This window comes from Carassius gibelio, chromosome B10, assembly GCF_023724105.1.
Source record: "Carassius gibelio isolate Cgi1373 ecotype wild population from Czech Republic chromosome B10, carGib1.2-hapl.c, whole genome shotgun sequence".
NCBI lineage: Eukaryota > Metazoa > Chordata > Actinopteri > Cypriniformes > Cyprinidae > Carassius > Carassius gibelio.
This window is the reverse complement of record NC_068405.1, coordinates 23052533-23079104: the sequence shown is the minus strand read 5'-3', so window position 1 is coordinate 23079104 and position 26572 is coordinate 23052533. Positions and strand designations below refer to the sequence as shown.

At 34.6% G+C, this 26572-nt stretch overlaps 2 protein-coding genes across 2 annotated transcripts in view; one reads left to right on the top strand and one right to left on the bottom strand.

Moving 5' to 3' along the window:
• LOC127966581 (ras-related protein Rab-3C-like) overlaps positions 1 to 26572 on the top strand; it is a 78893-nt gene that overhangs the window by 4368 nt on the left and 47953 nt on the right. The gene's annotated exons all lie outside the window — the stretch shown is intronic.
• On the bottom strand, positions 12373 to 15360 carry LOC127966582 (uncharacterized). Its single transcript, XM_052567687.1, has 4 exons — positions 15117 to 15360; positions 14856 to 15011; positions 13532 to 13624; positions 12373 to 13132 (listed from the first exon to the last, which is right to left on the bottom strand). Exons 1-4 carry the CDS (start codon positions 15213 to 15215, stop codon positions 12836 to 12838), a joined length of 645 nt encoding a protein of 214 aa, XP_052423647.1. The 5' UTR covers positions 15216 to 15360; the 3' UTR covers positions 12373 to 12835.

Below are 26572 nucleotides of genomic sequence, written 5' to 3'. Positions count from 1 at the left end.
AGCCACCGCCAACATTTCAGCCTTGACAAACATGAGAAAAAGGCATTTTGTTTATGGCACTTGTTGATGCTCCGGTTGCTAATTGGAGCTGTTTATAGTGTCTGCCTGCTTTAAAAGCCTTCGCTCCAAATTACACACTGGCATGAAAGCACACTCTATCAGCTTTCCCATCAAAGCCGACAACAATCATTAATGTGGAGGATATTTGATAAGATCTCCTCCCTCACAGGTTAAACCTCTGAAGACTGAACAGAAATGCTTCATTTGGCATTCTACACTCTTTTTAATGCTTTTATGTGACTAGCTCATTTCAGGCCACATTTTCAGGAGAGTTTTTCTTTTTTTGTAGTAAGTCCTTTTGCAGCACATCCAAATATTTACTTGGCTCAAACATAAATACACGAGAGAGAAAGCCATTGCGCCATTGCACATTTTACCAAGGCTTGTTATTCTTTGTGTTGCATTCACATTGATTTCTCGGATTCTGACTAGAACAGATTGATGTTTTACTATTTTATGACTGTAAGATAATGTATAAAGAAGCAAAATAACAGTGCTACTATTTTTTTGTACAATATTTCTAAAATCTCTAACATTTACCATGTTTTATATGTTTAACATTTGCTAAACACAACAGGTTTTACTGTCATATAATATTGATTGTTTAATCACTGAGAATTTTATTGCATGAAAGTGACTAATAATAATGCAACTCACTCTAAATGCCTTCCTGTTCTGTATATTTTATATATATATCCTATATGATCATCAGGCTTTGGGGCATATTTATTTGTGCATTTCTCAGTCAATGCTGTATTGCATTGCATTGCATTACATGTGCAAGCTTAGAAATATCTTCTTACTAAGACATTTCTTGAGATTTAGAATGACAATTGATATGTACAGTATATGCATTTTATGCAAGTAGTCTGTATAAATATCTCATTCATTTACACACGCTATCAGAGTTTAATCTTTTTGTCCAGATACAGTAAACAACACCAAATCTGCATATTCTTTGCTCAGTTTGGCTGTTTCCCCCTTAATATTCTCACTATATCATACCATATTAGACATGTATCAAATATGATACTCAGCAAAAAACACATGCAAACTAAAAAAAAAAAAATGAACCGTTCAATTTTAGAAAAATTGATATTTCTGACTGGTATTTCATATATCAGGGTTAAATGTCATTTTGATGTCCATTTATAAATAATTCTTCCTCGAGGCCTTTCCATCTCTTTGACACTGCTTATCATGCTCTTCCTGTTGAACCTCAAGTGAGATGCAATTTTCTGATTGCAGTTCAAGCAAGCCTCAGAAGTGCTCGAGATCAGGGCTGACGGGAAATCAAACTGCATCCCAGCCCAAATCAGCTGGACGTACTATTTTAAGACATTCTCATGTCCTCATATGCTCCAAAAACAAACCCGGCCCTAAAGATAGCCAACAAGCTTGATAGCTTGATCAAACCGTCAGCGGTACGCTGCACCCAAAGGCTACTTCAAAGGGCAAGATGCTAATTGTAGTCTCTGTTTTGCTCGTATCATTAGTCAAACAACACCCAGTAATCAACAGCACAGTCCTCATGTCACTGGGCTTCCGGTGACTTGAGTCCACATGCTCCAGCGGAGCCCAATGTTTTCCACTTCTCACTGATGATTCATCAGATGAATTACATCAGCTGCTGTGTGTACTGCAACTGCTCAGTGCTGGATTCAATCAAGGATGTTTGAACCCGAGAGCTGTTTCAATGATTTATCTGATACATTTTTACAGCAGTTGCTTTAGAGGAAGAGCTCACCCCAAAATTTGATGAAAATGTGCTCCACCCTCAGGCCATCCGAGATGTAGATGAGTTTCTCCATGGGAACAGATCTGGAGATATTTAGATTCCATCATTTGCTCAGCAATGGGTGCTCTGCAGTGAATGGGTGCCATCAGAATTAGAGTCCAAACATCTGATGAAAACACCACAATAATCCACAAGTAATCCACACCACTCCAGTCCATCAATTAACATCTTGTGAAGTAGAAAGCATTATAATGGACTATGGACTCATATTTTGGCCAGAGGCAATGGTTAATAGTGAAAAATATTTTAATGGTAGGTTTGTTTTGTACAAACATGGAGCTGTTCACTTCACAATATATTAACAAATGGGTTGTTTGGATGAGATGGATGTTTTTATCAGCTGTTTGATGGCACCCATTCCAGTCCCTCCAGAAAAACGTGATTATGCGATCGCTTGATTTGATGCATAATCAGCCAAAGGCCGCATATATATAAGGATTTTTGCCCGCAACAATCACAAAAAAAGTTGAGTCTTATTTTGGCCACACCTTTCTCTGTATTTGAGCTAATGGAATGATTTTTGGTGACAAATCTTATTTTGAAATTTTTCAAAAACTCAACGGTTCACTCTGGGCAAATTCATGACCCTTTCGGGATGTTCGTGGATGAAAACATCCACTTAATTAAACTGCTGTAAAAATGTATCATAAATATTTTGTTCAAGTTTTTTTTTGCATAAATCTATTAATCAACCTCAGTCCTGATCAAAACTAAAAAATTTTTTTACAAATTCCAAGATTTAAACTTTTTAATTACCAAGTTCATAAATTATGTCACTGATTTGGGAAAAAACACACAAAATGACATATTTTCAATATAAAAAGTGATTGTGGTCTAGATTTTTTTTACCTTTTATCACAGTCTTGGGCATGTCAAAGATTAGTAAAAAGACTGGCTTTGATGCATTGTTAGTTTTTGTGCAGCATTAGATTTAGTTTTTTTCTCCCTAATTTGTTGTTGGTGGCTGTTTTTGCCCCATTGACTTCCATTATAATGACATTTTTTGATTGCAAAGCCATGACACCATATAATCATGCATTCTTGATTGTTTGTGGTTTTCCCTTTTGGGAAGAGGTTAAGAGTTAAAGCTGCAGTAGGGAATATTTTTACAATATTTGTAAAAATATTTTTTTAAAATATTTGTTAAACCTGTCATTATGTCCTGACAGTAGAATATGAGACAGATAATCTGTGAAAAAATCAAGCTCCTCTGGCTCCTCCCAGTGGTCCTATTGCCATTTGCAGAAAGTCAAAAACAACCAATCAGAGCTGCGGTCCGTAACTTTGTTTGTGTTCAAACTGTAGAAAAATGTATATAATAAGCGAGTACACCATGAATCAATTTTCCAAACCGTGTTTTTAGCTTGTCCTGAATCACTTGGGTACACCTATAATAAGTGTTTATATTCGGACTATTTTAGATTGCTTCGGGGGTACCGCGGTGGAGTAACCCAGTACCTTTGTGATTCTTCATAGACATAAACAAAGAGAATTAGCTCCGGCTACAATGTTCTTCCCCAAGACGCAAGCAGTTCTGTTTATTAACCGCTAGAGCGTCAAAAGTTTATATAAGACAAAAGACTCTCATTCAGATGCGCTGATTGTGATTGGGTTTCTGATGTTCTCTAAGTCAACATTAATTTAACCTATTTATTTTCTCATGAAATATAAATCTTTACATTATTTTATCAATTTAATGGGTTCTTGCTGAAAATCATTTTAAAAACGAAATATTACTGTAGTGTATAATCATGAAATCTAATCACTGCATGTTACTGTAGGTTTACATTAGTGTTATAGAACAACTTAAAGGGACAGTACAACTGAAAATGTCTTGATTTACTCACCATCATGCAATGAAACTTGTATGACAAAAATTCTTCCCTGAAACACTAGGAGATATTAAACAGCCTTAGTCATCTGTAACATTCCCTGCATGGAAACAATACGCAATGGAGGTGAATATTGACTGATGCTGTCATTATGCTTAGCATGTAATTGTGTTCAATGGAATAAACAAATGATTTAAAGAACATAACAGTGAGTAAAAGACAGAATTGTAATTTTTTGATGAACTATCCCTTTAATGACCTTAATGTCTTTCAGATTAGCTTATACTTGGCAGCAAGTTTTGCTTCATGTTAAAGTGCACCATTCATAACCTCGAAATGTGAACTTTCTTACATGTGTTAGAGTCATTTCCACTCCAGGAGTTCCTGGAAGGCAGCATACTAACGCAGATGGCCACGAGTTTCCCTGTCACTCCCACATCCCGTTTCCTTGTGCTTCTCATCAGACGTTTGAGGGAAGGATGCTTCATATATCCATATCCTCTACAGCTGCATCGTAAAGCCTCGCTCTACAGCTTTCTGAAACAGATCAATGCCGCGTGTTACACCCAACAGAAGTGTCAGGAACTTCTGTACTAGAGGAAACTGGATGTGAGGGCGATCACACTCCTTCCAGGATTTATGACAACGTCATGGCCGTGTTCCTGTAGCACAGAGTCCCCACCAAAATCAACACGTAATCAATTAACACAACATCTCCTGATTTTTATTGTTCATCTCCAGTGGTAGACTTGAGCACTTAAGTATAAGTACAAATTCCCTAATAGAATATTGTTCCAGTAAAAGTACTGCTTTTCAATTTTACTATTTTTAATGAATGCAAGTATTACAAGTAAAAAGTACAGATCGATGGATGTTTAATTCAAGAACTTTTAATAATTTTATGTCATATGATATATATAATTCTACTGTTCAAAAAAAGGGGAGGGGTCTATGTTAAAATATACATTTATGTTAGGGTTTATGTGTGTAAACAAGTAAAATAATATAGTATTTCAAATAAAGAAACAAAATGCATCTTGACAAACTATATACTGTATAAAAGAATGTCATATGGGGCAAAATATGTATATAAAAAAATTGAAGAATGCTTTGCATACATACTAGAAACGTATATAAACCTACTATGGCAGTGAATAATTTTTCCATTTTATTTTTACTTGATAATGATGGTATTCAAACATTTCATACAATGTAAAAAATGACCATGAAATTAACGGGATAAGACTGTAAAAATGCTACAGTAGAAACCTGTTAAATGGTTAATGGTAAATTCCCAACTATTTACTGAGAAAAACTATATTGGACATAACATGTAATTTTACGGTAATATACAATTTTTCTAAGTGAACAAGACTATAATTTACAGTGAATAAGCATAAAATGACATTCCCATAATTCCCTGCATTAATTTTTTTTTTTTTTTGGAATAACCGTTTCTTCTTAGTTTTTTTCTTGACAGTTTTGTATTATTAGGGGTTGTGTGTTTATTATTAGGGTTGTGTGTTACACCTAATGTTTTTAAATGAATATTTATTTCATTATTTTAGTTTCATGTATGTTATGACGGTGTTTAGTGCTTGTGTGAATGATACTGTGCATCTTCTATATATGTCATTATTTAAAAGCTGCTTGTGATGTGCTTTGGTTCATCATGTGACTTTCTCATCACCACCTGCATTTGGTGCTTATCAGTGTATTACAAAGGTACAAAACAGATTTCAGTACTTCAATAGGTTGGTGTAGTAACATCAGTTAATGAAATTACGGTATTAAACTGTAAATTAAAGTTAAAACCGTAAAACCTAAAATGTTGCTACCATAGTTTTTATGGTAAGATTCCAGCAACCACATGTGCCATTTTTTTACCGTAAAGCCCCTTTCACACTGCTATTCCAGCAAATACACGGGTAAAGTGTTCTAGCAATTGTTCCCGGTTCACTAGATTTTGCACTTTCACACTCCCAGTGATTACCCGGGAAATGTGCGTGCTTTTACACACAACCCGTAAAGATCCCATAACTACACGTGACATCAGGGCATGACGTGTAATGTACGAGTCGAAAACGTTAGGCACGTTATACTTTCACTGAAGCTAGTGAACAATCTCAGCGTCAGCGCGGAAAGTGAGGAACTAACTGATCTCTGCTTCATTACAGTTTGCAGATATTTTTTTGTCGCGAACGTTGATCTTCCTTCAAAACAGCCGGCAAAAGAGTCGTGCATTAATGTGCGTCATCACTACAACACAGAATTAGATATGGCTTTGCTGACGAACAGATCCTGAGCTCATTTACTTATACTCTTTGTAAATGAACACATTTTACAAGATATTGTGAAATCGTAAGACCGGATAATATAAATCAGTGAATTGTTGACTCAAGAACAGTTGCAATCATTCAGTGGGGTTTGCAAACCTATTTTGTAGGATCATTAAAAAGTATCGGATAATAAATCAATTTTACGCCACAATCGTGTCGAGTCAATTTCTCCAGTTTAAAATAACGAGAATTAAATGTTTTTAAGAAGAGTGGAATCCATATGGAAACGCCCATATGGGAAAACCGTCCTTCTTGCGAATGAGAGGAATTCAGCTCAGTCATTCAGGCTCTGGAGTTTTTCAGAAACAGGTTGAAACTGAAACAGGCATTGCTCATTTAGATCTTTGTTTTGCCTTTGGCACAGGGAGTACTTCTGCAGGCCACTGAGGTGAGCTTCAGTAGGGGGCGCTGTTCATTCAGCCAAACATGCTGACTCACAGATCGAAACGAATGGAGCAAAGAAGCAATCACTGCAGCCTTAAACCCTCATATGGTGCAGCTGAAGGTGAAATGAACTGAATGTTCTCCTCAGAGGAGAAACATTGTTATGTGCTCATATACACCAATATGTTATGAAACCCACAGCTCCCAGACCAATACTCTGGTACAATTGGATCCCTTTTGGGAAAATTGCAGTCTGTTTCTCTGATTGGTTAGCTTAATAGAGTAGAAAAGACTCTGTGAATTAGGGCATGACCACGTTTTGTTCATTTTCCCCCTCCAAATTTAATAAGCACATTTCTCCTGGAAGAGTGAGCTTTAAGGGTTAGTTAACCCAAAAATGAAAATTGTCTTGTGTTTTACTCACGCATAACACAGATATGTGAGAAGTGAGAGAAAAGTGTTTATTACATTTGAAACATGGATATTTTTCTTACAAAACACATGGATTCACTACAGGAGGCCTTTATTGTCCCCCTGGATCTGTGTGAAGCACGTTTTATTATGGATGTGTGCACTTTATTTGACGACTTGTGGACTGTTTAACTGCAACACCCACAGACTGCAATGATGATGCTTGGAATAGCCAGGAAAGTTTTTTATATAATTCCCACTGGATTCGTCTGAAAGAAGAAAGTTATTTACACCTAGGATGCTTCGAGGGTGAATAAAACACAGTCAAATTTTCATTTTTGGTAGAACTAACCCTTTAATGCAGCGGGCAGAATTGGATGAATTTGATTGAGAAGCACAGGTATATCTGACCACTTTCTCTCCTTTTTAACTTTGCTGATGTCACTAAAAGTCATCTTAGGGTCTCTCTTTACAGCTGTCACAGTGTTTCTATCATCAACTGCTGATGTTTTCCTTGGTCTTCCTGTATGAGGTCTGTTACTTAGTGCACCAGTGGTTTATTTCTTCTTCAGGACATTACAAATGCTTGTATTGGCCATGGCCAATGTTTGTGCAATGGCTCTGATTGATTTTCCATCTTCTGTCAGCTTCACCATTCCTTGATTTTTACCCATAGAGAGCTCTCTGGTTTTCATGTTGGTTACACATCTAACTATAAATGCAGTCTGCACAGCCAAAATCCAAATCTGAAACTGAGCACCGATATTCAGTGTTATTTATTGATGAATAATCAGTATATTAGGACACACCAGGGCAAAAAAACACTGTCAAGTCACATGTTCCAGTACTTTTGGCCACATGAGCAATGGGTGGGTTCAAACACAAGGAGCTATCCTCTAAGTACAGCTGAAATGTTGAACTCTTGTCTGTTGTAGGTAATGAATATCACATAATTTGGAATAATGTGGTCAGTTGTTTATTTTGTTACCACAATGTTTGTTGGTCACCAATGCAGAAAACCGAATTTCACAAGCAATGAATTTCCCATGACACATGATCACATATAACATGTAAAGTTTGTGTGCGGTAATACATCTGCCGTGACGCTAGTGTTTATTCATTTGAAGTACTGTGTTTATCCATCACGACATGATTCTGGGAACTTATGTCATTCCCCTCTTTGTGAGATGCACTTCAGTCAGCGGTGAATTGGTAAACATGATTGTTTCACTAAAACAGCCTTGGATGAGCAACCTTATTAGCTCAAATTATGTTATGTGGTCTGTGGCTTTAACTTTCAGTGAATTTGATCAAACTAACCTTTGTTAATTACATTGCAGTGCTTGATGGTAGCAGACAAGGTGCTAATTGCTGTAGGTGCTATTAGCACAGATAGAGCATCTAATGGGCTGCGATGATCAAAATAATGATCAGAGCCATTTGCCAGAGACATTCAAGAGCTGTTGTTTTAACCTGTATGGTAAAGTTAGAAGTGTTGCTAGGTTTAAAGGCGGATTTTATAAGCCTTTATTTTTCCAGATGGCAAACAAGGACGCTAGATCTGGCTGGATCTTCTCTCGCTCTCTCTCTCTCTCTCTCTCTCCATGTTTCTCTGTGGCCTGTCACCTCAGATGCCTCCTGAGACCTTCAAGGTTGAATAAATAGTCAAATTTGAAGCTCTCTGTCCAGCACAGGGTGTTCCTTCTCAGCACTATGTAAATTTCAATGCATATATTTGAAATTTAGAGTGCTATCTCTCTAGACTTTTGCATCGGGTGGCTGGTAGCTCGTCTTTTTGTTGTGCTGCGAAATATTAGGCCAGGAACTTACTTTATCACCCTCCTTGTTGGGCTTTGGCTGGGAACAAGAAAACAATAGTGTGAACTGTGGACAACTCCCAGTCAGCGATATGACAAAATGCATCAGGAAACACCTCGTTACCTCTTCAGGAAATACCGTTTTTCTCCTTTTGAAATTGCTGGAGAACATGTGTTTTGTGCATCACAAGGGAATGTTGTTCATGTAGAATAGATGGCAGTTAGGCTTGCATTTTGATTACATTTTATAATGCAAATTTCAAAGAATCATACGAAGCATCCCAAAAACAATACAAATCAGATGAACCAACAACTTTTATACTCTAATAAAGTACATTCATGGTATATACTGTATTATTAATATAGTTCTAATTGAAAGCAATTGATAATCAAATAGAAATTTTAATACTAAAACACTTTCTTTTTATGCATATCAAGGATTGATGATAGAAGTTGAACGTATATGTAATGTTTGTGCAATGGCTCTGATTGACTTTCCATCTTCTGTCAGCTTCACCATTCCTTGGTTTTCACCCATAGACAGCTCTCTGGTTTTCATGTTGGTTACACATCTAACTATAAATGCAGTCTGCATAGGCAAAATGGATCAAGGATGAATGATAGAAGTTGAACGTATATGTAAACGCTCACAACATGCACTGGAATGGCACTGTGCCATGCATATTCAAATTAAATCAATGTCATTCTTTTCTGGAAAAACAAGTCAGAGAGAAACATGTAAATGAGGCTCATTATGCAATAGGATCCATGGATACTTTGTGCTATTACCTGATTTGCATCATTCTTTACTGAATAATTTTCAGCATCATTACTCCAGTCTTCAGCGTCACATGATCCTTCAGAAATTATTCTAATATGCTGATTTGCAGCTCAATAACATTTGTTATAATTATCAATTTTGAAAACTGTCGTGCTGCAGTGGAGCTGGGTCACATTGCTGCTGGGACAGAAATGTTGATCTGTTTTGTGTTTTTAGCCTGGATGCAGGAGAAAGAGAGGATTTATCAATGCGTCAGAGGCCATTGAACAGTTTTCCTCTGAAATAGTTATCTGACGAAGAACATCTTGAATAAGAGCTTGATAATGTTCTCTGTGTTGGTTGGGTACTTGGGTTATTTTTGTAATTGCAGAACCTCTTTTGGAAGTAATCACAGTGCTTTATTCATCAATAGGACTGCTTGTGTCATTCAATTAAATAAACGCTTTTGTTTTTGTTTGAATCAAATATGAATATATGTGTGTGTGTGTGTGTGTGTGTGTGTGTGTGTGTGTGCATTTTAATTACAAAAATGACAAGAAATTTTGTTACCGTATGCACAAGCACAAACGATTATGCTGTTTGCCACCTAATTTTAATACTATAATATGTGTGGTTTCTGTGTCAGTGTATCTCTGTGTGTGTGTGGGTTTGTATAAAGGTCAGTGTGTCTTTTATCAGTGCAGATCTCAGAGTGTTTGTTTGGTATATCTAATAGCACTTTCCCTCTGTAGCATCCGCAGGACAAACCCTCCACCCTTATCAGTCAGCCTCAGATAACTAGATTCTCCATTTCACCCTGACCAGCTTCTGATACAATATACGAGGTGTGTGTGTGTGTGATTGGCAGCTTTATCAGTCACATTTAATGATCGATGTTTACAAGCTATTTACTTTCATAATGTGATGTATATCCCAGTAATACAATAATATATTCCAACGAGATATTCAGTGATCGTGTTGAACAATTTTGTCTTTTTTAATTTATTTGTCATTTTCTTCATTGTCCAAAGACAAATAGATCCAGCCTTGTAGAGATAAACAAACAACAACTATACAATTAGGAGGGGGAAAATACAATAAATGCAGGGCAGACAACAATATAATGTATGTGGAGAACATTATTTGGAAAGTTTTGACATGGCAGTTGGTTAAAAGTAAAAGGAAATGATTACATAAACTGAGGGAAAAAAATTATATTTCAGAACTGCAGCAAACTGCTGCATATAATGAAAGATTATGAAGACTGTATTTTCTTTTGGAATAATGGGCTCCAGAAATGTTCATTAAAGGAATAGTTCACCCAAAAATGAAAATGTAGATGAGTTTGTTTCTTTATCAGAACAGATTTGGAGAAATGTAGCATTACATTACTTGCTCATCAATGGATTCTCTGCAGTGAATGGGTGCCGTCAGAATGAGAGTCCAAACAGCTGATAAAAACATCATAATAATCCATAAGCAATCCACACCACTCCAGTCCATTAATGAATGTCTAGTGAAGTAAAAAGCTGTTTGTGTGTAAGAAACAAATCCATCTTTAATACGTTTTAACTTCATAATAATGGCCAAAATCCATAACAACGCGTCTTCCAGTGAAAAAGTTAATCTGCTGTTGTCCTCTCAAATCAAAATCCTCACACATATTTGTTTTAAACTATGTGGACTCTTTTCACTTCTAAATGGTGCTTGATCTGTGCATATTTCCCTCCTGATTCACAAATGTTTCACTGGAGAAAGCAATTTTATGGATTACAGACTTTTACTATAGCCAGAAGCAACAGTTAAAAGTTAAAAACACCTTACTGATGGATGTGTTTCTTACAAACACGCAGCCTTTGGCTTCACAAGATGCTAACTGATAGACTGGAGTGGTGTGGATTATTATGTTTTTATCAGCTGTTTGGAATCTCATTGTGACAGCACAAATGTTTTATACACGTTTTTGGACCCCAGTGACTTTCATTGTGTGGACAAAAAAAAAACTTCTTCAGAATATGTACAACACATCAGTACAACACAAGGCCAAGGGGAGAGTAAACTATGATAAAATGATTATTTTCGGGTGAACAAAGTCTTGTGTGGATAACCTACTAACCCATTACATGTTTTTTGCTTTATTTTTTATAACATGCATAAACTGAGTAGATTTATGGCACTTTTTCATTTTTTGACACTTCTGATTGTGGCGATAGGAACTAGACAGTTTATCAAACTCACGAGTCACTTAACAAAAGATTATTCATTATCAATGATCAAGGTCATTATCATGCTTTCCTGTTTGCTGGTGTCATTAGTGGCGTTTGGTAAAGAAATGAACTATTGCTCATATAAAGCCTAAACATGATCTGCACAAGTTTGCATTTGTATTCACACCCTATCATTGTAGCAATACGTTCTGGGGCGAACACTATTCGAATTTAGTTTATATAGCCTAATGAAGTGTGTGGATTACAATGTGCAACTGCAATGGAAAGGCTGAAAACCGAAAACATGCCATTAGTATTGTGCATAAAAAAAGAAAGAAAAGAAATTGTTTCGTTGAACTATGACAGTTACACTCAAAAAAATATTTAGGCCTTATAAATAAGATTTATGTAATTTGATTGCATATAAATTTTCCATCCATTTGGATTACATATTTTTAATGTAAACGTATTAATAAACTTAATGTGATAAATATATGTAAGTCCTATATAAATAAAACAAGTAACAATTAGATTTATGTAATATTTTCAATTAATCCAATTTATTTTAAATAAATAAGAAATGGGTTTATGTGTTATTATGAAATAAACCTATTTTACTTAAAATGCATCACATTTAAGTAATTTGTATTAATAAACCCAATGTATTTTAAAATCATATTTATAAATTTGTATTTACTTATTCATCACCATTTCCCCTCCCCAATCAAAATATACAACACAAAAAAGAACGGCCAGAGGGTCACTTCATTTCACATTTTTATTTTAGAAATAACAAGCACAAAAGGCAGCAAAAAGAGGAGCTAGCAAGACAGTCTCTGCTCACTTGTACTGTGTTGTGTACAACCTCAACAAAAATTAATGTAATTTCATTCTTTACTTAACAAACCAAGGTTAATTGCACTACTTTAATTATTTATTTGTTTTTTTGCCACAACCATCCTATAACAAATAAATGCAAAGGATTTTAACAGACTGCAGGCACAGTACTTTTTCCTCAAGAACTGTGCTTAAAAAAACTGCAAAACTTGAGGTAGACGTAACAATCAGGTCAAATCTGATTCAATGACAACACTTGTTAACATTACACAAACATTTTCACAAATCTGTGAAATGCAATAATTTGGAAAAATAGGGTGGTGGTTCTAACGAGTAGAAAAAGTGCAAGTCAAGGGGAAAAATTTAAATATCAGCACATCTCTCAATGATTCACTGAAGCATCTTAATTTTCAGTCCCTGAACTTTTGGCGACAGCTTGGTTGAATCCAGTTCCATCAGGATTTTCTGAAATGCTTCAAATGTGCACTTGAGGTCTTTTGCATAAATTAGTCCAAAAAGCATCACACATCCAAGTGTGACACTTGGCAGGTTTTGCAGAACTTCAACTCCTTCTAGAACAACAACATCTGAAGGTTCTTCTTCAGGACCAGCGCCCTCCGCTCGAATGACATAGATGTCCATTGTTGTCTGTGCAATGAGAGACTCAGCCTCCACACTTTCAGAGTCCTGGAGGATAAACAAAGAAAATAAGATCCCAATGTGTTCCAAGTTTTCCTATTGATTCAGTCATGTAATTGAAATGATAATTGTACTGTGTTCCTGTTTTGCCATGAATAATGTATTAATTTCCCTATCTACACCAAATCTGAGATCAGCATAATGATGTGAGTGTTTCACGATTATGATTTCATATTTTCCTTACTTTGTAATACCAACTGGATCATTTTATACAGGTAATTTTTAGTTTGATCAATCATGCTCTGTACTGATTGCTGCATAGTTTAATCTTTCGCTGCACACTACACACAAGGGCATAAGCTAGACTGTGATACCAATGAGAAAAATAACTTAATCAATGAAAATTGAAATTTGTAACATGAAGAGAATAGCTTGACACACACTTACCACATATTCTTTGACAAGTGTCTTGATGTCTTCATTGAGGTAGACACTTAGGCACCTCAGGATACAATCACGCCTGGTGTTTTTGTCTTCATTCTCAAACAAGCATAAGAAGATCCCAAAAAACGTCATTAATTATTAACTAATAGTTCAAGTAAAGCTACATTTTAAAGAGGTAGTTCACCCAAAATTTACAAGTATGTCATAAATTTTGTCCAACTTTTGTTCATCTTCAGAACACAAATGAAGATCTCTTTTTAAGAAATCTGAAAACTTTGTTTCTCCATTGACAGCTACACAATCACCACTTTGACGCTTCAAATAATTCATAAAGAGATCATAAAACTATTCCATATGAATTGAGCATTTTAGTCCAAATTTTCTAATGAGACATGATCGCATTTTTTTAATGAACAGACTAAATTTAGGCTTTTATTGTATAAACATTGATCAGCAAACATAAACAGAAGCTCAACTGAACCTGCTTAACACACTAGAACAAACCTCACTGGTTCTCGCACATCAATGCAAAAATTCCTGAGCTTCCGTTTACTCTAAACTGATGTGAGGTAATGAATGTTTGTTAATTTCTTCAGAAATTTTGGACTAAACTGCTCAATTCATATGGAATAGTTTTATGATCTCTTGATAACATTTTTGGAATGTCAAAGTATTGGTAGCGTAGCTGTCAATAGAGGAACAGAAACCTCTCAGATTTCATTAAAAATATATTTGTTTGTGTTGTACAGAGCCCTGCACATGACATGCAAGAAAAAAAAATGTAATTGTGCACACAATTTAGCGAATCAAGGGAATTAATTATTAAATTGTGCGCACGATTAACTTTTTTTCTTGCATGTCATGTGTGGGGCTCCATAGTGTTTCGAAGATAAGTTACGGGTTTGGAACGTCATGAGGTTCAGTTAATAACGCTTTTTTATTTTTGGGTGAACTAATACACTATTATAAAACACTATACACAGACAATAATCTTAATTATTTAGCAACTTATTTATATGAATAATGTTTTAAAAATATTGTGCATAAACAATAATGGCAATAAAGTTCTTTAATTTGAATAGAGAGAAATATAAAGACTGTGTGCATGTGTGTGAAAGAGACTGAGATGTCCTCACTAATAAATCAAATAAATGTGTATTTAATGTGTAAGAAAGATTGTGTTCTTGGCATCTCAGAGGGATAGAGAAAGTGTGTGTTTGTGTGTGTGTGTGTGTGTGTGTGCGCGTGTGAGAGAGATTTCTGAATTCCTGTCTAGTCAAATGAGTAAATGGTTGAAAAAAAAAGCAAAACATAAAAACACACTTACTTTAGCTGTCAATGCCATTATGGTGTGGATTTTCTGTCCTGCACATCCTCCTTTGTGACGGAACACCTTCATCAGGCCATCAGTGTATTTGTCCAGTTGACCAATGAATTTTGATATCAGCGGAACAGTTGTTATACGCATGAACTCCAAGTTGACCTGAAAAAAGATGAAAAAGGACACAAAATAATATATTTCACCTTAAACAAGATGTGTTAGTGTATAAATCTGCACTTCCGTTTCAAACAACACTTAACTACTTACTTCTCCAATTTCAAACAATGCTGGCCATCTGTTTCGGACCTCTGTAATCATTGGCTCCTGAAGAATTTCTTGTCGTTGGTATGAGAAGGTATGCTGCATCTTTTCCTTGATAACGGTCTCGTTATTATTTTTTTTAACCTCGGTCAATAGAGCAACCCTTTCCACCTCCAGGCTGTCATTGGTTTCACCTCTCGGATGGTTTGGACAGAAATGAACCTCTGCCCTCCGTGGCTTTTTTATGTTTGCAGCTGGTTTTAGTTAGAAACAAAAGCATACTTTTGATTATGAAGTAACAAAGCCAGCATTATATTTTTAGAGAATTATTAGATTAGTACTCTCAATTACTAATTGCAGTAGTTTATAACTGTCTTTATTTGCCGTCAAACGTTAAACCACAGAACAAGAGCAGACCAACAGCAAAAGACATAGACGGGGTAACGTTAAAACCATGGTTCACATAGAACACCCGACCAACTGGCAACTGTTGGAAGTTATCCATGTACGATATAAATACATTTAAAATTGCAGTTGGTTTAGTAATCGTTTAATGACACATCGCTATTTTAATCTTTAAACAGTTAACACCTAAAACCATTTTTCCCTCTAGGATTTAACTTAAGCTATGCACGTGGCTAAAGTTCCAAAGTTATGCTATTCAGGTCAGAAAATACGGAAATGAATATAACGTTAAACTAAAAATAAATACGCATCCCAGTTACTTTTAATTATACTGCCTAACTTAGCTGAAAAAAAGTAGCTTAAGGGGAAAGTAGAAAAAGTTAGCTTTTATAAGAACCATGTGCAAGTTAGTTAGCTAACGTAAGTGGAATAAATGCAGATTGATAGTCAGTGCATTGATACAGTCTAATACGATATCAACAGCAGTAATAACACACATATATATTGAAAGCAGTCAACTTTTATACGATGAGTACATATGTAACTTGCCTTGCAATCAGGTTGATCCAAGAAGATTATCCGATGTAAGATGGCGAGGAGAACGGTGTTTTTTAAACTGCCTCTCTGCCGCGCGCGCGCTGGTTGCTGCTTTTTTTCCCATTTGCATTGCCATAGACATGTGTATGTGCCGTACCGCTCCCTACCGACTGGAGTATGAATCATTTCCACCTCTAAACAATTCCATTGCCCATAAATTATATGCAAACCAATCTCATAAAATATAACTAATAGGATCTCGCTCGTTCCACAGCTAGATATATTTAAACCATATTCATAATGGTTAACTGATTAAATCGAATAGTTTTCACAATGAACCAATTTACATGGATTCTAAGCAATTTGACTACATACATTTTGAAAATATTATTATTTAAATAAAATCAAAAGGATGCAAATACATAATTATAAACTATGCCACGATTCATTTTTTTGAGTGTAGTGTAATTCACATGAACTGCCCTTTTAAGGAGGTACTTGATGAGCAAAGCTTCCGTTTCTTTGGACGAGAATCTTTGAAGCGGCGAGCAGCCTCTCATCATTGTGAGACGGTGGAGTTTGTTGCCATGGCAATGGAAGAAGAGAAAGGGAGACAGGCATTGAAGTGTTAAGTGCACCGCAGCTGCCACATGACGCCATAGTTGTTACCATGGCAACATACTCAGTCAGTATTTTCATATGAATGAAATCCAGTGGAGGTTAACCTTGATGTGTGTGTTCTGTACATTGATCACACTGATGGTCTAATTGTGCATGTCATTGTAAAAAATCTTCAAAATGTAATCAAAATGATCAGATTACGTCATGAAGCTTGCATTTTAAAATAAGAAAGTTTTTACCATCCAATCAGATCCTGATGCGTAAAATCAAGTCTTGCCCCATGTTTTCTCATTGATTGTCATTCAGTTGGAAACGCTATTAAAAATGGTTTAATATTTCATGTTCATATCAAGTCAACTCAGATGTGTTTTGATTAAAATTTTGGGAACAGTAAAATGTTTTTTACAAGGAGAGTATTAACTTTATTCAGAAGGTATAGATATAAATTGATAGAAACAAAAGTGACAGTAAAGACATTTAATTTGACAAAATATTTATTTTTCAAATAGATGCTGTTCTTTTGAACTTTCTATTCATGAAAGATTCCTGAAAAATAAAATGTACAATATTCCACAAGATATGAAGCAGTACAATTGTTTTTAACATCGATAGTAATCAGAAATGTTTCTGAGCAGCAAATCAGCATATTACAATGATTTCTAAAGGATTGTGTGACACTGAACCCTGGGGCAATAATGCTGTGAAAATTCAGCTTTACATTACATTAAAAAAATTACATTAAACATATAATGCAATAGAAAATGGTTATTTTAAATTATAATAATATTTCAAAATTTTACTGTTTTTGCTGTGTTTTTGATCAAATAAATGCAACCTTGAAAAGCAGAAGAAATTCTTTCAAGAACATTAAACCTGCTTTTTTATGGAAAAGGTACATGTTAATGTTGAGATTTCGGTCTTTTGTTTTCATGGCAAATCTGAGCAAAGTTTGAGACCTTGTTACTGGGTTCAGTAAGTAGAGTCTTGATTTGCTCTCTAGTCTTGGAGAATAATTAAGATATTAAAGATTTCATTGTGACATTTCTGTCCTACAGTCTGTGACTGTTAAGATGAATTTCATGTTCAATAATTCTCAGACTGACGAAGATGTTGGCATTCCTACTATAATAGATATCTCAATAGTACATTGTTCCTCATGAATTGCTTTTCTGTCCGTGTCAATTAGTTCCCCTGACTTGATAATAAACAGTTATATATGTGACGAACATCTCAAGTCAGCAGATGGTTATGAAACAGACACTATCCTGAACCTCTTGATAACAGCGCTATTGTGAATAAATGTAAAAACACAGAGAGTAAATGTTGTGGCAGAAGAGAAATCTCCTGAGGTCACACTAAGTTAATGTGTGTGAAGTCTTGGGAATTTCTCAAACGCACAGGCCTTTGAAATCCAAGACTTTTAGCATGGCTGCACAGCCCCAGATCGCCTTAAAGCTGGCAATAACACAGAAATGACTAAACTGGCCTGACTAAAGCACTCTGATGTGACAGAAATATTGATGTCAGAGAGGAGGAAGGTAACAGGAGATGAGAGAGAGTTCACAGCCTCCCCAAACCCATCTGAACTGAAATCATCTGGCTGCTGAGGCTCTGCTAAACCCTGCTTTCAAAAACTAAAATGTGTTCTAAAAATGTATTGCCTTTCTAACTTTTAAGTTATGAAATTTGAAAATGTTTTGAGAATGTTATCAAAGAGCAGATAACTTTAATGGAGCTAAATGGTTGTTTTTTTTTTTTGTTTTGTTTTGTTGGTACTAAAACATAAAAATACCATGATAGATACCAAGACAGAGAATGGCAGTTATGCTATTTTTGAAATGTGTGTTCCGTATCGGAATGTCTGGTTTTGTTTCGTTCTGTGTGATTCTTTCCAATGCCAGTTTACCCAATAATATTTTGACACCCCGGGTTGCCAGTTGGTGGGAAACACAGCATATGTAATCCAGCAAACATATCAAAGATCACAGATTCTACCTGACCTAAAAAGCCTCTACATCTATCTCAAAAGCTCGATGACCAAAGAAATATTAAAATATGAATAAAGCAACTCATCTCATCAACATATAGTGTAAGGCTCGTTGCCTACCATTGTCATTTGTGCTTGTCTTCATCAATCTGGCAACCTGTTGTCTCTCTATATTTCCCAATAATATCTTAGTTAGGTGATTTTAAAATGCTTAGTTTTATGATCAAAACATGCATATAATGCTGTGCGATGCAGTGATGATGCACAAATAAATGTCCCTCAATAGCCTGATTGATCATATTTGGTACTTACATTTGAACAAGATTTGTCTAAAAATGATGTGTGGAGTGTGGAGTCCAGTAAGTGTTAATTTTGAAATATTACTAACGATATAAAAGTTATTCTTATGTTACATCTGCTATAGCGCTCCTTGTGGCAGCTCTGAGAATACAATGTGAATTGTGCGCTGCATGGCTAGTGTTTGCATTTACATAATTGGATAAAGCATGTATATAGACATGAGGCATGACTACTGTTATAAATACAGAGGACATACAGGGTTCATTTTAACAGTAGTTTCATTTATTCCGCTCAGCAGTGAATTGTTTATCTCTGTCTGACATTAGTATTCAAATGCATCCAGAGCTTTTGGTTGACAATACGAGATCATTCCTTATGCTTTATTCATATTTCAGCCAATAATTGTTCTTAATCAGCTTTCCATATCTGTAGAATGTAATGATGCGTAAAAGCTTTAAGCTGGATATGAAATTGCTGTGCGTCATGTACAGCTCAGTTCAGGAGTTCATGTGCGTTTGTTTCTGTAGAAGTGTGTTATTATAAATCCTGATGCTCTAAAATGTTTGGGAAGGAATAATAAATAGAATAGACAATTGTTTCGTTGTTTTTTCATTAGAAATGGGGATGATGTTAATGTGCTGATATCTGAAAAACATAGTGTCTTCAGCATGTAACTAAAGAGAGATTGTGAATCAAATTATCAGCAGTCATGTGATTCTCATGTGTCATGATAGATGAGATATGGACAGGATGTTTATTCCACATCGGTTTATCATTTGAACCCTTGTGTTTATTGTTGGAGCATCTATTTCACACAAGATTAATAATACTAGTGGATAAAAAAAAATGTATGTGCTTAATATTTATAAATTCATTTAATACATCCTGTATTCAGATTTCCTTTTTTAAGTTTAATATAGAAACATCCACTAAAATAATAAAATAAAATACAAATAAATTCCATACTGCTGTTAATTTATATATACTGATTTAATGTTTTTTAATAATTTTGGTTTTCTGTTTTATCCTGTAATGTTCACACATTTATTGTAAAAATCTAAATATGATAATATAAAAATCATATATTATCAATTTATAGATATTTATTATGCAGTTTTAAAATAATATTCCTAATTCCACTGTAAAAAATTTTTTTTGTAAAAACTAAAAAAATTAATGAAATACACACTACTGTCAATTTATTTATATTTATTTAATATATGCTGTGTTTAACAATCAGGTGTCATGTTATTTTTTAAAACATTTAATATTCACATCCACTTAAAATAAATAAATAAATAAATAAAATCCATACTACTGTCATTTTATCTATATTTGACATGCTATATATGACATGAAAATCAGTTTAATTTTCACAAATCTGTAAAAATAATAATAATAATAATAATAATAGTAAATAAAATAAAATCCATTCTACAGTCAGTTTATAGAAACAATGTGTAATGATTTTGACCTGAACGGACTCATGACTCAAGACAGTGAGCACAAGAAGCCTGACCTCAGCTGAAAATTGACCCCAGGGCTTTTCCCACAATGTCATCCAGACCTGAGCATTTGATTCTGGAAATACAGAATGCATGCCTTGTTAGAACATACAGAAACAGGAGAAGTAGAGTTTCAGACCCGACCTGTCGATGTGCGGCTGGTGTGTTTATGCCATCTTATCTGCAGTGAGCGAGATACGACCTCTCTTTGTTGTGCTCTGAGAGCGGAGCCGTAACGGCAGATGTTTGCAGATATCACAGCCAGATTGTGAGAACAGCCTTGAGGGTGACATGGTGTTGTTTTCAGCAGTGAATTTAAATGAAAATGTTTGGAATGTGGCGACACGTCCCTCACCTGCCTAGACTCACTCTTTCTACTTATGCTGTTTTTGCAATATTTAGTGTACAGTCCACAATATTTGCATTTTCTCTATGCATAAAGTATCTGCATTTTCTCTATGCATAAAGTATCTATGGCATGCTTCGTTTGCAAAATTGTGCAGCACACTGCATGCAATGCACTTATCTCAGTTTTGCATTTCCAGCGTGATGAATTGGAAGTGATAGCAACTCTTTCTTGAACCATAATTCAGGGTTAAATATATTGCAACACAAAATTGCATTAAAACCTGCAAAATATCTGATTGCATTTAATTTTTAATTTAATATATTAAATACAAAATATATTGCACTTATTTATTTTAGGGTTGCAATCACTGAAGTAATTATGCAACAGAATTTCATATCTCAGTGTATCATGCTTGACACTGTTAACTGTCATGGCTTTATTCATATTTTTCACATTTATGATATTTATAAATAATTTTTATACGCATTTTTTCAGTTTTCATTGTAATTTAAGTTTTAAATAATTTATTCTTGTGTTTTTTGTGAGAGAGACAGATAGACATATATATACACATACTAACCTGTCTCTTTAATAAATATAAAATCTATTTATTAAAATATAAATTTATTTTTATTTATTTATTTATACATTTATTATTATTTTAGTTTTAGTTTTAGAATACTTTGTGGGTAGTTTCCAGGGAAATGCTATTGGTTTCTATTATTTGAGCATTATTTATATGTTTAATATTTTATTTATTATTATTAAGTTTAAGTTTTAGGAATATACATTGTGGTATTAATGTGCTTTTGTAATTTTTCTTAGTTTAGTCCTTTTGTCCTTCACAACTACCTAAGAACTCCTCATCCCATGATTGCACAGCGATAAGCTGTCAGTCTGTGAGAATCAGCACATCTGAGTTTTTTGCACTTCGCTGAATAACTTAAAACACAATTACCTGAAACATCTGTTTAGTGATATAATAATAATAAAAAAAAGAATAGCACCATTTTTATTCTTACATAATGCAAAGGTGCACGTTTTTATTATCACCTAAAGTAAATATGAAGTTCGAGACGCTGCATGCAAACTTTTGGATATGAGCGGTCTTAACATGGCTTTTAGTCACATGTTGAATTACTGTACTAACTTGTCTCTTTTATTCAGCTCCAGGCAATTATGAGTAAATGACAAGTAGTAGGCGACAACCTCTGCAGTGTCTTTAAATAAAGCTGCTCTGATGTTTACATGACCTTCTTGATCTAGCGGAGGTGTCATCGTTTAAAGTTTTAGAAAAATTTATTTCATTCAACTTCTGGAAAGCTTTTTATTTCTTGAGTATTGCAACATGAGAAACATTCATGTATAGTTTGTGTTCTTCTCATGCAGGTTTAGAGAAGCCTGATGTTATTTCACAGTGGCTGCCTCCTTTGAGGTTATGAAATAAATGTCTTTTTTTTTGCCTCCCTGGATGATTGGATTAACTGTACTGAACCCCTCGTCTCAGCTCATTATACAGGTCCAAACATGATGTTATCTGTGACGTAATGAAGGGATCAACATGAGGATCTTCAGGACTTATTTTCAAAAACAAAGTAAATAGTGTCTTTTAAAACCATAAAGGAATAGTTCACCCAACAATGAAAAAATTAAATGTGCTCACCCTCAATGTTTTATCGTTGGAATTCTTTTGAGGAATTTAGCATTCCATCACTTCCTCAGCAATGGATGCTCTGCAGTGAATGGGTGCTGTCAAAATAGAGTCCAGACAGCTGATAAAGACATCACAATAATCCACAACACTCCAGTCCATCAGTTAAGGTCTGGGGAAATTAAAAAGCTGCATGTTTGTATGAAAACAAATTCATCAATAAGGCGTTTTAACTTTAAACCATCATTCAGGCCAAAATATGATTGAATAATCCATAATAGTTCCACCTCCAGTGAAAAAGTTATCCTCTCGCATCAAAATACACCTACAATTTATTTATTTATTTTTTTACATATTTTGATCTGTTTTTGCTTGTAAACGGTTCTTGATCTGTGCATAGGAGAGACGATTTTTTCACTTGAGAAAGCATTGTTATGGATTCCTGTTTTTGCTACAAGCAATGGTTTAAAGTTAAAACATCTTGATGAATTTGTTTCTGACTTATATGCATCTTTTAATCTCACAAAATGGATTACTTGTGGATTATTGTGATGTTTTTATCAGCTGTTTGGACTCTCATTCTGACGGCACCCATTCACTGCAGAGCATCTTGGATGTCCTGTGAGTACATTTTTAGCAAAACTTAAATATTTGGGTGAACTATTACTTTAAAGAACTAGAAACGATACATATTGATTAAAATAACGTTAAAATAATGTTTTCAAGCACTTTAGGTCTTTGTATAATAAAAAGAATAGAGTTTCTCTGCTCTACTTCTTTTGCTACAAATAACTTTTTGAGACTGAAGTTTCTGTTCTCTATCTGCTGTTCTCATTCTGTGGTCTTATCTGCTCTGGTGTTTGTTGCTGGTAAGCAATTTGCTAAGACTTTTCAAGGCCTCTCTTGATGTGCCTCCCGTCCGATGGAAATGGCCTTGCGATTAGATTCTGCTGCGCTCAGTGTTTGGAAATCACAGGCACAGTCAGAGAGTTTGAGACTTGATAAGCTCACAGGCCTCTGATGCTTTAATCAAAAACTCTTTACTGAGTTTAATTTCAGATAAGATACCATGTGCTCAAGTGAGCTTTATCATGAACAGAAGCAAGATTTTTTTAAATCAGGGTCATTTGGGGGTTATTGCATTCACATGTCTGCATGGATGAACACTTTCACATGCATATTACTGGAAATACTGGACATGCTTTTCACATCACGCTGCATTTTATATTTTATTCAGCATGGTCATTTAATTGACTCATTAATTCCTATGCACGGTCTTGGTGCATGTGATGCAAAATTCAGGTCATGTTGATTTATGTTGGTTTATTTTATTGTTTGCACAAAACTAGTTCATTGAAATGAATCGTCTGCATCTCATACTGTTTGTGTTTGGAGATTTCAGTGAATATAATTTATCCCAATAAGCTGTTAATATGACCTAGAATTCTGTGATAAAATACTATTGTTATATTAGTGTGCATGCAAGCATGTCACTGTGCATATTACGTTATATTAGCATAATAGTAATTCTGCTCTGCATTATTTCCTTCTGAATAGTCTGTATAACTTAGAAATAATTTATATGATGTTATGGCAGTGAAATGCATTATGAATGCTGCTTCATTATGTTTTTTAATAATTGAAAGTTGGTAGTGAATATAGTTGATGGAAGAAAAAATAATAATGGGACATCTGTTTTGTTTTTCAACCAGTTTCCACTCTCATCTGCAATTGAAATGAGGATTTAATTGCATTTGCATACCAACAAATGTTTTTATTGCCTCTTTTTTTCTCGCATGGCAGTTTCTCACAGGAACATGTATCTAGAAGAAGTGTCATGCAGCGTGAGTGCTGAGCATGTCAGAGATGCACCTGCAGCGGGCCACAGGAAGCTGGTGTCAGCTTTGAGCATCCTGTGTGCTTCCTGCTCGGGAGGAAGTCGAGATTCCTCTGGATTTATGCACATGCACTTTAACATTCCTTTCACTTCTTACACTTTTACACAAAAGTAAGTTTAAGAGGTTTCTTTATTAATGCACATTTCTGGTCATATTGTGCATGAATCCTCAGTTTATGTTCATCTTTGTAACCTTTCATCAAAATGTAATAACATGTTCTGAAATGACTTTCATTTTCAGCTGATTTTATCTTCAGCACCTCTTACTTTTTATTATTTTTCACCATCCAATCAATTCCCATGGATAAAATCAAGCTCTGCCGTTCATGTGTGTTCTTGAATAACTTTTAAAGGAATAGTTCACCCAAAAAGAAACATTATTGAAAATGTATTTTTATAAAGATTAGGTGACATTTTGCATTCCATCACTTGCTCAGAAATGGATCCTCTGCAGTGAATGGGTGCCGTCAGAATGAGAGTCTAAACAGCTGATAAAAACATCACAATAATCCACACCACTCAAGTCCAGCAGTTACAAACTCAAACTCTAAATCTTGAATGGCCTGAGGGTGAGTACATTTTCAGCAAGTTTTCATTTTTGGTGGGCTATTAAATTAATGCATCACATAAAAAGTAAAACAGGTTGTGATGCTGTTTTATGTTGACTTAAAAGGAACTTATGAAATAAGAGCACTGGATATGCATCACTGATTTTAAATGCTCTGCATATTTAAGTGTATTATGAAACAAATTTGGAACAAATCAATCTCCGTTCCAGTGGGGCAGGGAGCTTTCAGTCAATGAGCAGTTATTGATTTTTGTCTGGCCTTTAAACTCCATAGCATAGTTCAATAACAGAGAGGTTACAGGCCGGATGTTTGGGTGACGTGATGTTTTGGTTTTGACAGGATCTGTATTGTCATTTTCTATTCGTAGTCCACAAGGGACCCTATAGTACCGGAAGGGACAACAACAACACTCAAGGAAACATGAAGTCATATTTTTAGTGCTTTAGAAATTATAATGCCCTGTTGATTTAATGCATAGCCAATGCTGTGAATATGCAATTTCATATTCTGATTGAGGGCATGAACTGCTAATAGCTCACTGTCATCAGTAAAAAAGAGTTATGAAAGGTTCTGGAGCAGGATCGGTCAAGCTAACCGAGCGAGACGGATGTTCTTGTGATGTAACAGGCTTTGGTTTGTCACTCTCAGATATCACCTGGACTAAAAGCCTCTAAATACGTGTTAATTTGATGTTTCACTCTGGTGATGTAACTCTGTTGAGCTTATGGGGAGACTACGCTTCATGTGATGTGAATATAATTTATATTGTCTTATAACTAATTTAAAAGATCTAACAGATGTTTAAATGCAAGCAAGACCTGTTACTGTGTGATTCTGTAGGCAAAAAACTATGAGAATGAAGATGGATATTAAAGATTTCAGAATTTAGGTTAGTTTTTGCTATTTTATAAATATATCTATAAAGTTTTGATATTTTTTTAATTTAGTTTTAATAATAAGTAAATAAATAAGAAATATTGCAAATAGAAATAAAATTAAATATGATAATCATGCAAATGATTAATCGTGATTAATCCCATTCAAAATAAATGTTTTTGTTTTTGTATATACATGTATATATTTATGTCCTTTTATATGTATGTATATATATATATATATATATATATATATATATATATATATATATATTCGTAAATATATACTTCCTTTTTTTATTTATATATACATAATAAATATACAAAGTATACACACACGTATAATATGTAAACAAAAAACTTTTATTCGGATGGATGTTTTAGGTAATTCTTGTTTTATTATTATTTTAGTTTTTGTTAACAAGGTGAAAGATAATGTTGATTTATAATATTTTCAATGTTTGATTTGCGTTTGAACACAAATATGTGTTAGGTGCCAACGCTTATGCCTGCATTGTGAATATTCCAGCCTATTTATTTTGACGCAGATATAAATATGCTGCTTTTGTCTGTGATGTGAAACAGGCCTGTTGTTTTGCTGCTTGAAACTAGTGGTATTTCCTTCTTAAAATACAAAATCTAGTTCCTTAAAGGCACGCTTCCTGTTGATCCAGTGGACTGGCTTTAATTTTCCAGCATATACCATTTGAAATTTCCCTTTTCTGTAAACTGTATCACTTTTGTATTGCAGTTTGGGGCTGTCAAG